We start from the raw sequence: 12,333 nt of genomic DNA on the forward strand, positions 1-12,333 counted from the left end.
CTTAAGCTTTAAGTGGTTAGGGATGCAAAAGCGTGACTGTGAAAGGAATGGAGCATTTGTCTCTCTTTCTCATTGTCACTACGAGATTTTAAGATGTTAATTTATTTCCTGTGTTATGTGTAAATCACTTTCTAATCTTGAAAACTTTGCAGGCAGGATGGCAAAACTGCTTCCTGTCCAACTCTTCCCACTATGTGATGGCAAATATACAGATAATACTTGCCCTCATTAAATTTTAACATAGCTTCACGGAATGTTTTTTTTCTTCCCCTTCAGATTTGTCACGGAACAGACTGTCAGAGCTTCCAGCAGAAGCGTGTCACTTTGTCTCCCTTGAGAGCCTTAATGTGTACCAGAACTGCATTCGATACATCCCAGAGGCTGTTTTGAACTTACAGTCTTTAACATTTCTAAATATCAGGTAACAATTGTCTTTAAAACTTTGCTTTAGCATCGGTAATCTGGGTTGATCAACTTTGGCACATCCATAAATAATACAGGCACAGTGTGTGATCATCACATTGTTATATTGTGTGTCATTGAAACAAGGCAGCCTGTACCAGTCTCACTTGGGTAGATCGTGGAACACAAGGATTAAAGAGCAGCTTGTAGAAGTGGAGTATGAAGAGGAAAGCTAATTCCAATTTAGAGTACTCACATAATAAGTTCCAGTAGTTTTCATGTGAAATACATCCATGCTGACTGAAAAGAGAGGATAGAGTTGTTGGCTAATCTGTAAATTTCAAATTTGAGCACCTGAATAAGATTTATGGAATTGACCTTCACTGTACTAGTGGCTTTTAAACAGCTTTCTCAAGCAGGAACACCTACCTGCCAGTGCTAAAAGCTAATTGGTGCAGTGTATCCTGTGGATAAAATTCAGCTATGTACAGCATTCTCCGTTTCTAAAAACAGTCTTTTAAGAGGTGATGAAGGGTCTCAATTACAAATTGTCTCTGATAGCAATCAAGAAGAATGTCAGGCTTTTTCATTCTGGTGTCATACTTCTGCCAATTCAATTAGCTTGTTTTTTTATTTCTGGTGAGAATTATAGGAATAGGATATAAATAAGGTATGGGTTTCCTATCGCTCTGATCTCTAGCAGGTACAGTCCAAGTATAATCCTTTGAAAAGCTATTGTTGATTCAGCTACTGCTCAGATATTTTTAATAGCAAGGAAATCTGGGCTTCAGGCATGAAAAAACAGCATATTTTGGTAAATGTCAACATCTGATCAAAGCCTTAGTTAAGATCCTTAGCTACAGTCATAATAACTTCCATTGTAAACATCCATGCTTTGCTCTTTGCTATGTTTTGTTTTGAAAGATAGTCTTTCTCTTTTTATAATCCATTCTCATCCTACTTGATTCTCGTCTGAGGTTACAGTCGAGTCATATGATCTCATATTTGCTTTAATAGTAGTCTGTTGTGAAATGTACAACACTGGATTTTGGAACAACCAAATCCATCCTGGCAAGATTTGTGATCCTCATGACTTCCTGAATATTTCAAGTATATTTCTAATTGTGTATCTACTGAATTTCTCTGGAATTTTGTATGTGCTGACCTGCAACACTACCCAACTGAAAGACTTTTGCACCATGTTCAAACATAGTAAGTTTGCCCAGTTTTCAGAAGTCCCAAAAATATTTTGTGTAGCTGAGTCCGAAAGCATCAGATCAGGCTTGGTATTTGACATTCAAAGTGTGCTCAGACACAGCTGGATAAAGCAAGTAATGGTTCAGGGAGCAAGGAAGGTTTCATGGAACTAGTTTTACAGTACTTATATTATTTAAAAAAAAGTTGATTGTCAAAACAGAGTGTGCTTTTTGAGTATATCATGCATTGCATTTTCATTGCTTTTGAGAGGTGAGCTGTCATGAGAGTTGTAATGATCTTGTTTTCCTTCTGTCCAAAAAGCCGAAACCAGCTCTCAACGTTGCCAGTACACCTCTGTAGTCTACCACTAAAAGTTTTGATAGCAAGCAATAATAAATTGGTTTCAATACCTGAAGAAATAGGACAGCTCAGACAGCTGACAGAGCTTGTGAGTATGCAATTATTCTTTAACCACCAATATTTGATCTTTAATTTAATTGACTTAATTAAATGAATTAAATTGATTTAACTATGCGTAATAGGTTCAGATGTTCTTCAGATAAACTGCTAAAAACAGGGCAGTAATTGGGATGCTATCTGGGGATCTGCGAGATTAACATTCTGTTAAGAACTCTGTGATTGTAAACCGGTCATTGCATGCAGCAGCAAGTTATTTGAATCTGCTTTTAGTCTAAGAATGATCTCTATCTACTCTAGTATCTCCAGTTATGTTGTGTGGAGTGTACTAATGCACTCTTCACTTGTGCTTTGTAGGATGTGAGCTGTAATGAAATACAAACAATACCTCCGCAGATTGGCAATTTGGAATCTTTACGGGACCTAAATGTCAGAAGAAATCATCTGGTGCGTTTACCTGAAGGTGAGATAAAGGCTGTCAGTCGTAACAGCAGAAACTTCAAGCACTTCTGTATTTTTAATGCCTTTTTCTTCCCCTGAGAACTAGAAGCAGATACACTTAATTATTTTGTAAAGTAACATGTACAGGGTTTTTTATACTCTTGCTTTTAACTCTGCTGAGTTAATTGTTTATTTTCTACCTGCAGAGCTCGCTGAGTTGCCTTTGATTCGGTTAGATTTCTCCTGCAATAAAATAACAACAATCCCAGTTTGTTATAGGAACCTCAGACATCTGCAAACCATCATGTTAGAGAACAACCCTCTCCAGTCACCCCCTGCACAGGTAAACTGCAGCTGGGAATTCAGATAACTAGGTCAATTAAAAAGGGTGGAACAAAGTTAAAAGCTGAATAACTTTTATTAGAACCTTTACTTAAGAACAAGAGGACTTTAAATAAATTATATTCTCTGAAAGTGTTAAATATACAGCACAGCTTGAAAAGTCCCTTTTTCTTCTATTTATTGCATTAGAAATCTCAGCTGTGCGATTATACTAAAAAATCCACTATTAACATTCTGCTAATATTAGGTGAAGATATCAAATAGCTTTAGGACATGTGTGGGAGGGAGGAAGCTCTGTTATGGAAAGCTGTTTTTGTGCCACTCAAATGTCAAAATTTTGACTGAGGCCTTGGTGCTGCTGTGCACCAGTTCACTTTGCAGCAGAGTGATCAAATTGGCATTGGAACTAGAAACTGCGGTATGGCTAGTGACTAATTTTGAATGCAGGTATATTAGCCATTGAGAATTACAAATTCTGCCGTGAGCTTCTGCTTCTGAATCTACAGTGGTACTTGCTGAAATCTGTAGTTTACACAGGCTTTTGCCTCCCTTTAGAAAGCAAAACAGTGATTGTCTTCAGTCACTTTAAGTAAGAGCTTGCTTTGGCAGTCTGCCACTGCCATTCAAAGCTGGACATGGGTAGGATGCATCTGTTCTGATGCCAAGGGTATAAATTCTAGTACTTGTACATACTTAAGTCTATTTTTCATGATGAAGTTTCAGCATCCAGCTGACAGAGTTGTATGCAGACCAGATGTACTTGGAGGACAGCATCCATTTGTTTAACAGGCATCTCGTGACTCTCCACTACAACTGTTCATGTAAAATGCACAGAGGTTAAAAGAAAAGATGTATTGGTTGACATAAATGTGCTCATTTATTACCCTGCACTGCAGGTTAAATCTCTGATAGAGTATTTTGAAAGTACATTGTAAAATTATAGTTCTTTTTTTTTTTTTTTTTTTTTTTTTTTTTTAAATTCACAGATATGTATAAAAGGAAAAATCCACATATTTAAATACCTGAACATAGAAGCATGCAAGATAGCTCCAGACTTGCCCGATTATGATAGGAGGCCCATGGGATTTGGATCTTGGTAAGTTTTGCACCATCAAGGTTTCCAGTTTTGATGTCATTCAGGAAAGTTTTGTCAGCAATCTGAATTTTAAAACAAAATAGATCCAAGGATTGTTCTTTGGTAAGTTCACTGATGGAGGTAGCTTTGAAGAATATCATTTATGTTATCATGGTACGTTTTAGCAAGGTATTACTATTTAAGAAACAAAGAGATGTTCAGAAGAAAACCTTAGCAATATCATATGAAAGGCAGTACTAGAGTTAATTGTACAGTAAAAAGCATATTCTTAGTATGGGGGCATGCTGTCTTGTTGTTAACGTGTTCAGTTTATAAGATCTCAATATATTCCACATACTTGCTGAAGTATATCCCTGCTGTGATTTTTAACCTGTTGTACAGAATTTTATAGCTGCTACGCTCAAACTGCAGGTGTAAATGCTGATCTCCACCCGGTTAGTAAACTGTTATTCTTGGCAAGCTTTCACTTGGCAGTATTGCTTAGCTTTGTAACACAAATATTGGAACAGTCAGCCGTATCAGCTGCTAAATTAAGATGTCTAGAGAAAAGCAGGAGTTGAGATTTATTTCTGTTATATGATAGAGAAGAAAGGGAGTCAGTGAAGTATGAAACTAAGTGTATATAAAAGTTACCTCAGTCGTCTTGGAAGGTGGTAATAATGTGTGGAGGAGTAAGTTGCTAAAGGATGTACTGCAGCAGTAAAACACAGATCAGGGGGCCTCACAATAAATCATCACGAGTCAGATTTGTGAAGAAGAATTTGCACGAGGAACTGACAGAATGATTTCGTATCAGCACTGACTGTCTTAAATTATTTTCTGTCTGAAGTCAACATATGAATTGAATATTTTGGGTGCTCCTTACTTTCCTAAAACATACGCTGTTGCAGACAGTCTCTGTGCAATACTTGGGATACCATCCTGCTATTGAAAAGAACAGGCTCTAAAAGACAATCTATGATCTCTTTTTTTTTTTTAGAGAAAATCCCAAAAAAGGGTTCTCACTTACTGACTGTTGTATTACTATCAAGGTTTTCAATAATCACTTTTCTGAAAGGATAATTTTTGTTTTAATCATAGCTTGGAAATATGAATGCAGAAAGAGAAAATTTGTATCAAAATGCTTTTCCGTTTTTGAGATGTAGCCAAGGAGCCATTTTGATGCTCTTCAATTCTTTGTAATCGATCAACTTAGAACAGGGTTCTCACAGCTCCTAGGAATATGGATGTATTTAAAACGTAATTAAACGGCAGATAGATTTTTTTTTCCTTCTCTGAGACATGTTTTACAACCGTTAAGTATTGTGAACTATCAGTGTAAGTGTTGTTCTGTCATCAGTGTCTCAAATTTATAGCTCATTAACTGCACTCAGCAGTTTTCTCTTTTTTCTTCCCAACCCTAAAGAAGGGAGGTACTTTTTTCCCCTTATTTCTTGCAGAGGCTTTTTATGCAGATGATCTTTCTGTTCAAATACTAGACCATAACAGTGTGACTCTCCTGAGTTAACCTAAACTCCATGCAGGTGCAAGAACTTGTCTTTTGGTGTCTGTTTGCAGAAGTTTTAACTGCATAGACGTAGATGGATAGCCTAATATTTCTCATCTGTAGCTCCCCATCCCTCCTATAACTTTGTGTTTTTTTTTTTCTAAATGTCTATCTGAAAATGTAAGTAGCCCTGGGTCTGTAAGTTTTGAAAGCCCCATGCATGCATATGTGCTGCTTAAATAATAGTAATGAGTAATTTAAAAATAAGTATTTCCTGAAAGAGGGATTTTTAGAGGGGAGCAGCAACTTGAGAGCAATACCAGTGAGAAAATGCCTGGCAATTTGGTTATGATGGGGTGAACCAATTAGCTTCCTGAAGTTCTTCCTTGTGTATTATGCAGTAATTACTGCTGCAGTTCTCCCTGGGGCATCGAGTGCCAGTAGGACAGTTGAGCCATTGTGAAATGCCATCTGCAGTGGGTCAGACAAGTCCCATTGTCTCTTTACTGCAGCTATCTGCAGCAGTTGCCAGGCTTGACATCTGTGATGGCTGTACTGCTGAATTATGTAGTTTCTGAGCCCAGAAATTTAGGGATCTTGTATGGCTGTTTGTTTGTGTGTATTGTAACACCAGGCACATGTTTAATGCCTTTGTCTAGACGTGTCATCAACAAAGTCAGACTGTGTAGATGGAAGCCATACTTTTATATTTAATATATTTTGAAATATTTGAAATATTGCCCTGCTTTCTGTATGTCTTAGGTAGATAATTAGGATACAGAAGATAGTCACATAATACATGCTAGGTAATTTTGTGTAGAATAAATATATTTTGCTAAGCCTATATTTTTTGTAATTTTACATGCTTTTTGCTTGTTTGAGGAAAAACTTTGTGAGAAGTAAACAGAAGTGGTTTTCAACCAAAACATACGAGTAGTGGAAAATGAAAGCTTGACATGCTAAACTGTGAAGTAATAATGAGACCACTTTGCTGTTTTCTTTGTCAGAATTTCTGTTTGGGAAACGTTTGCAGTGTGGATAAATACTTTGGTCAGATTAGCTCTTAAAATGCAGGTGAACAGCTGACTGAGCTCATGCCTCTTGTTCTACATGACAAATGCAGCACGATGCTTTCTAATATGCTGAGCTTGTGAAAACACTGCAACTGTGCTTGGTAGCCTGTTCTACCTCTAGTTCTGTAGTAGCTCACAACTTTTCAGTGGCTTCTATGTTGCACTAACTAAACCATTGTGTTTGACAGCCACGAGGAACTTTATTCCAGTCGTCCTTATGGAGCACTTGATTCTGGCTTCAACAGTGTGGACAGTGGAGACAAAAGATGGTCAGGGAATGAAGTAAGTGTTGCAACTTTTTTGAGTGCCATATTTTACAGGAAAGAAAAATAGTAAGTATACATCTGGAAGCATATTCAGTAGGGAATGTGTACATGTTAGTATGGAAATTGCATTCATCCAATACTTGTAGATTTATTCAAGTAAAGCAAGCATAATTTTATATGGGATGCACATGAAGTTAGAAGTGTGCATGACAGATGAATTTACTGGAGCACAAAAGATGAGGAAAAGGGAGTTTCTCATTTAAAAAAAAGTCTTAGCTGTCATTAAAAGAATGAGTCATCTTCATTTACTTATGAGTAGTTGTCTCAATAAAATCTGAACATGAAAATTGAGCTTCAAAACAGTGTCTCCTAGCAAGGAGGTTGTCCATTTTTCATCCCAGGAATCAGCACCCTTTTTCTCTTGGGACAGGTAGAAAAGGCAGTAGCCAAGATCTAATGTGCTTCCTTGAACTTCTTTCTGTATGCTTCTTTGTGCTCCTAGCTTGGTTTTAGGAAGAGTTGTAGGAGTTTTGTCCTGGGATGTTCTCAAGCACTTGCAATTATTCCAGAGAAAAGCTGTAGTCAAACTGTGTTTTGTTTGATTTTTACTTTGTTCAGGAAAGCTTATTTAATGACAATACACCTTAGCTATATTTTGATAGTGTTTTATACATGCAAAAGAAGACAGTTGAAGTAAAAACACAAATCAAGAGATAGCAACTTGCAAGATGTTTCCCAAGAAAATGTTTCTTCACCATTTGTTTTTCTAAAGCCAACAGATGAGTTTTCAGACCTCCCTTTACGTGTGGCAGAAATCACTAAAGAACAGAGACTGCGAAGAGAAAGTCAGTATCAAGAAAACCGGGGGAGCACAGTTGTAACTAATGGTGGAGGTAAATAGTGATCTTTGATTAATAATATTTATTGTTGTTATTATATATTTCAGAATATTTGCTGTAAATAATAGGTTATCTAAAGATAAAAAAAAAAAGGAGAAAGAATTAGGTAGAATTATTCTGAACGACTGTTGTGTAAACAGAATGTTAAGTATGTTGCAAGGCAAACTTAATTAGCATTGAAATTAGGATTATCTGGGAAACATTATGTTAGTTTCTGCATATGTGCTAGAGTAAAATTGCCAAATAATTTGAAGAGTGCTTAGGAATCTTGAACTTCAGTTCATGGAGGTTTGCTGCTTGAGCTACTGGGAGAATTTGTAAATTGGCTGTGCTCTATGTTGACTGCTGTAAGAACTGGACGAGCAGTTTTGTCAGGGAATTCCATGTTTTCAAGCAGCAGATGTGCCTTGTTCAGGATTCATAGGTTTTAACACAAACACATGAGCTTGTTTTTCTGTACTTCCTCAATTTGTTGTCCTGCAGTCTGAAAGTAGCACCCTCCTATTTGGTCAATAGATGACAGTCCTTCCCACGTTTCTTGATTTCCACGGTCCTTCTCTATTTTCACTTTAAATAATCCCCTGCTAACACCGGCTTGCAGTTCAGTCCTCTTTTTGTTACTGTGACCTGTGTTAGCGTTCTTTCAGGCTTGTTTGTTTGTCTGTTTTTTCAGTCATTCCATATTCTCCATTTCATGCAGTACTGGTTATTGTATCTCTCATCGCCACATACACTGATTAAGTTTTCTTTTTGCTTAGCTGCTCTCTGTTTTCCATTTCCCCTAAGGGTTCCAGTTCATGTACCCTGAGTCTCACTCACTCTTTTATTATAAATAAAAATATTTTTAACCTCTCTCTTGCAAGGGAAAGTGTTCTCTTCCCTCTTCTTCCCTCCTCACCCTATTCAACTTTTGCCATCTTCTTTTCTTGGTCTTACTCTTTTCTGCTACTATGGTTTTGTTTTCTTCACTAGCATGTAGAAATACCTGAAACTTTTTTTTAACTCGCACTCCTCTACACATTAATAGATTAGAAAAATTAGTTCAAACAGTTACATTCTGGCAAAGCTAGAGGAATTGAAAACATGATGTTATAGGAAGCTGTGGGCAGCCTTAATAGCAGGTAACACTGCCAGCTTTACCTCTAAGACTAACTTTGTTCTTTGGGTTTTGTACGCCAGGCATTTCAAAAGGCCTCACTAGTCCTTTAAGTTGGAGTTTAGTCAGTTCACGAGTAGGAGTACTGGAGAGCAGCACAAGCCATAGCATGTGCTGTCAGTGATCCAGGAGATCCTTTCCAATTTTGTGCTCCTAACACAGTTACTAACGTCTTTCACCCTCTGCTGTATTGTTGTTGTTAAAGTTTAATAAGGTGGTGGTTGTTGTGGTGTGGTTTTTGTTGTGTGTTTTTTTTTTTTATTATTTTGTTTTTTAAATATTTGAAACTGAGATGGAGATTTAATGAAGCCAAAATGTATAGGAATGCTGGGTGTAGTAGCAGAGGAGGTGGCTTTGGCAGTAACAGTTGCTAGATTGTGTGGTGAAGCAAAGAGAAGTCTGTTTTAGACAAGCAGGAAAGGGGCGGGGGAGTAGAAAAAGAATGTCTGCAAGAGAGGCTAGAGAAAGTTTGGGGACAGTTTTAAGAATGAGAAAACCAGTGCTCAGAAAAACAGCTCATGCCTTACCCTGCACCCATGGCGCAGTATTTTTCACCTAGGTAGTTTACTAGATGTCATGCTTCTCGGAATCCCTGGGCAGAATGCACATTCTAGGTTTATAAAATAAAATTTGGAGGTGCTTTTTGGTGCTTTTGAGGTTTCTGTTGCTTTCTGTACTACCCTCCATTATTTCCACATTTTTTTATTCTTCACATTTGCATCCTGGTAACTCGGTCACACTGTCATCTTTTGTTGTTCTAGTAATAAAGTACTAGTAGAAGTATGTCACATCCGTCCTAATTTGTCTGAAGGAGATGATTTAGCAACAAGATAAATTGCTCAAAACATACACAACTCATTGTGCAGTCTTGGTGTTAGGTGATAGATTTTGATAAATACTTTTCAGCATTGAGAAAGTAAAAATTTTTTTAGTCACTACTAAATTATCTGCAGCTGGCAATTTAAAGCTACATGTTTGATATGTTTATCATTGCTTCTTAAAAACCATTAATTTTATCATTATTTCCAAATCTGATGTTTAACAAATGTTAGTGGGCCAGGCAGAATTCAGTACTTTTCAGGCTGAGCTTTCCCAGATGGAAGAAAAACAGTATGGTCTTAGTTCCTGACACTGTTTTTGTTGTTGATTTTTCCCCTCCTGTTGGTCATCTAATTATGGGTGTTTCCTTTGTGTATGTATGTCAAGTGGAACATGATCTCGATCAGATCGACTATATTGATAGCTGTGCCACAGAAGAGGAGGAGGAAGAGGTGAGGCAACCCAAGTGCATGGACTCAGACAGCCTCAGCTCACAATTCATGGCATATATTGACCAGCGGCGAATCTCTAATGAGGTGGTGCTTTTACTTAAACTAGTTAAATTCATATGCCACAGGAAAGCCTTTGTGATGATATTAATGTTTCTTGTCCTCAGAGGTTTTCTTCAGTTTTTTAAAAAAGGAAACGACAAAACAATGCCAAAAAAAACACTAATTGATCTGGAGGAAGAGCACAGTGTTGTGCTCTGTGGAGGGTCAGAACTGGGATGTTAAGTTGCTCTCAAGTGCCCTTTGGGATATGTGGAATGAGTCCAACACAGCCACGCTGTTCTCCTGTCCTGGGGGTTCTTGCAAGCTTTTGCTTTAAGCATATGTGAAGTGAATGTTTTTCCAAAGGAGTGTTTTCATCAGAAAGCACAGTTGATGCTTCCATTTGGTAATTGGTGATACCTAGGAAATTGTTCATGTTTACTTGGTGAATTACTTGCTGAATAAATGTCTTTTTTTAAGGGAAAAAGTTCACTGTTATCAGCTTAGACATACTTCAGGAATTTTGGAACTCCGTTAATCTGGCTGTTCGTATTGATTACGAGTTATTTGCCAGTAAACTTACTGTCTTAAGCATCCATTTTAAGTTTAGACTAACGTCAGTGCTCAGACTTTTCAGAAAGCCTGCTGTTTACAGAAAACAATTTCTCCATTTTGAGCAAGGCTCTGAAGTGTCACCACAGGTTACAGACTCGGATATGTATATAGTCACCTTTTTGAACAAAAGGCATCATCAGTAGTTCAAGATAAATCTGGCATTAAATTGTTCTCAGTGAGTAGAAGTGTATAGTTAAATGAGCAATATATGAAAGCATTGCTAGACAGGTTGGAAAGTTATCCGGACTGCTTTTTCAAATATCTGGAAGCAGGCACGAGTGGCTCCAGACATTGCCCTATTTTCTTCTTTCACGCACACGCAAAAAAAAAGAGGGGGGGGGCAAAGAAGCCTCTGTTCTTGTTTCCCAACAAGTCTAAACAGTATCCTTCTTTTTTTGTTCTCAAGAGTCTTTCTATTTAAGCTGGTATGCAATACTTGCACTGGAATGCTGCATTTCAGAAATCACAGAAACTGTAATATAATTCCTGAGAGTCACAATACATGCACCCATTTCCCTGCAACACAGGGATGAAGAACTTACTTAGTTTGCACATTCACAATATAGTATGGTAATAATAGCTGCTTTTATTGGCGGCTTACTATAGCCGGATGAAGTCCAAGAGCATACAAAGGCAATGATTTCTGTGAAGTTACCGTCATTTTTCTTCTGTTCACGTCCTTTCATTGCTTTCTAACTGCACAAGGATTAGCGTGCACTTGATCAAAATTCACTAAAGTTGCTTTGAAATTGTATGAATTGCCAAAACTGGAAACTGTCTTTGTTCCAGTTGTAGTAGCCACTGCTGTGAACAAACACACAGAGAAGACTGTTCCCTGTTAAGTCGCCAATGCCTACCACTTGGATGGTAGACATTGGAGAGTATCCTCAGAAATCGAACTACAGAAATGCATTTTTAGCTATATAATGTTTCTTTCTATGAGTCTTACTGCCTGTGTACACAGCTTCACAATTCAGTGGCTCATTGTATATGCTACATGAACAACCTGTCTGAGAAAATCCTTGTGGTTGATACGCTTAAACAGTAGCTATTATGCTGCAATTCAAACTTGTCCTTTCGTATTGTTTTGTGTTTTGAAGCAAAAAGATATTTGCTCTTTGGGGAAAGAAGGAGCCATGGATCTTTAGTATTCACGTAGGAGCCTTGTGCCTGTTTTGTCCACTTTATGGTACTGTTCACTGTGTTAAAAATCAGTGACATAAATATCTATTGGAGATGCATTCGTTTTGCAAATCTCACAAGTTCTCAAGGACTCTTCAGTGTACATAATGAAAAGACATTGATCAATATCAAAAAAAATTTTTTCATAGGGTTCTTACTATTCATAAAAATTAAGCTTTTTGCAGTTTTTCTGAAAAGACAAACAATCAAAAACTCTAACCTAAGTAGTAGTCTAGCTGTATGCAACATAACAATATCCATACGGGCAAGAGTGAAAATTGACAAGTTGATCTTGAAGCTTCCATTTCCCTATGTTAGCGGGTATCAGGAGAAGAGGAATATGTCTCTGTTCCCAGTAGGATAAATGACTTAATAGCTCAAATGAAGCCATAGGTGTTCTTTTCCATACCTTTTTTTTTTTTTTTTTTTTGCTTTTTTATTCACCTGTGAC

At 37.3% G+C, this 12,333-nt stretch overlaps 1 protein-coding gene across 10 annotated transcripts in view; it reads left to right on the forward strand.

Moving 5' to 3' along the window:
- The window catches only part of LRCH3 (leucine rich repeats and calponin homology domain containing 3), a 64,378-nt gene that overhangs the window by 25,801 nt on the left and 26,244 nt on the right, over positions 1-12,333 (forward strand). For 8 of the 10 annotated variants that reach the window (XM_082767743.1, XM_082767741.1, XM_082767740.1 and 5 more), the window contains exons 2-9: positions 277-421; positions 1,921-2,047; positions 2,374-2,479; positions 2,664-2,800; positions 3,786-3,895; positions 6,643-6,736; positions 7,493-7,613; positions 9,982-10,130. In XM_082767743.1, the coding sequence (XP_082623869.1) occupies positions 277-421; positions 1,921-2,047; positions 2,374-2,479; positions 2,664-2,800; positions 3,786-3,895; positions 6,643-6,736; positions 7,493-7,613; positions 9,982-10,130 (989 nt within the window). The remainder of the gene's footprint in view (positions 1-276; positions 422-1,920; positions 2,048-2,373; positions 2,480-2,663; positions 2,801-3,785; positions 3,896-6,642; positions 6,737-7,492; positions 7,614-9,981; positions 10,131-12,333) is intronic. The other 2 variants (XM_082767744.1, XM_082767748.1) reach the window with 1 other exon arrangement.

This window comes from Aythya marila, assembly GCF_965140915.1.
Source record: "Aythya marila genome assembly, chromosome: 9".
Lineage (NCBI taxonomy): Eukaryota > Metazoa > Chordata > Aves > Anseriformes > Anatidae > Aythya > Aythya marila.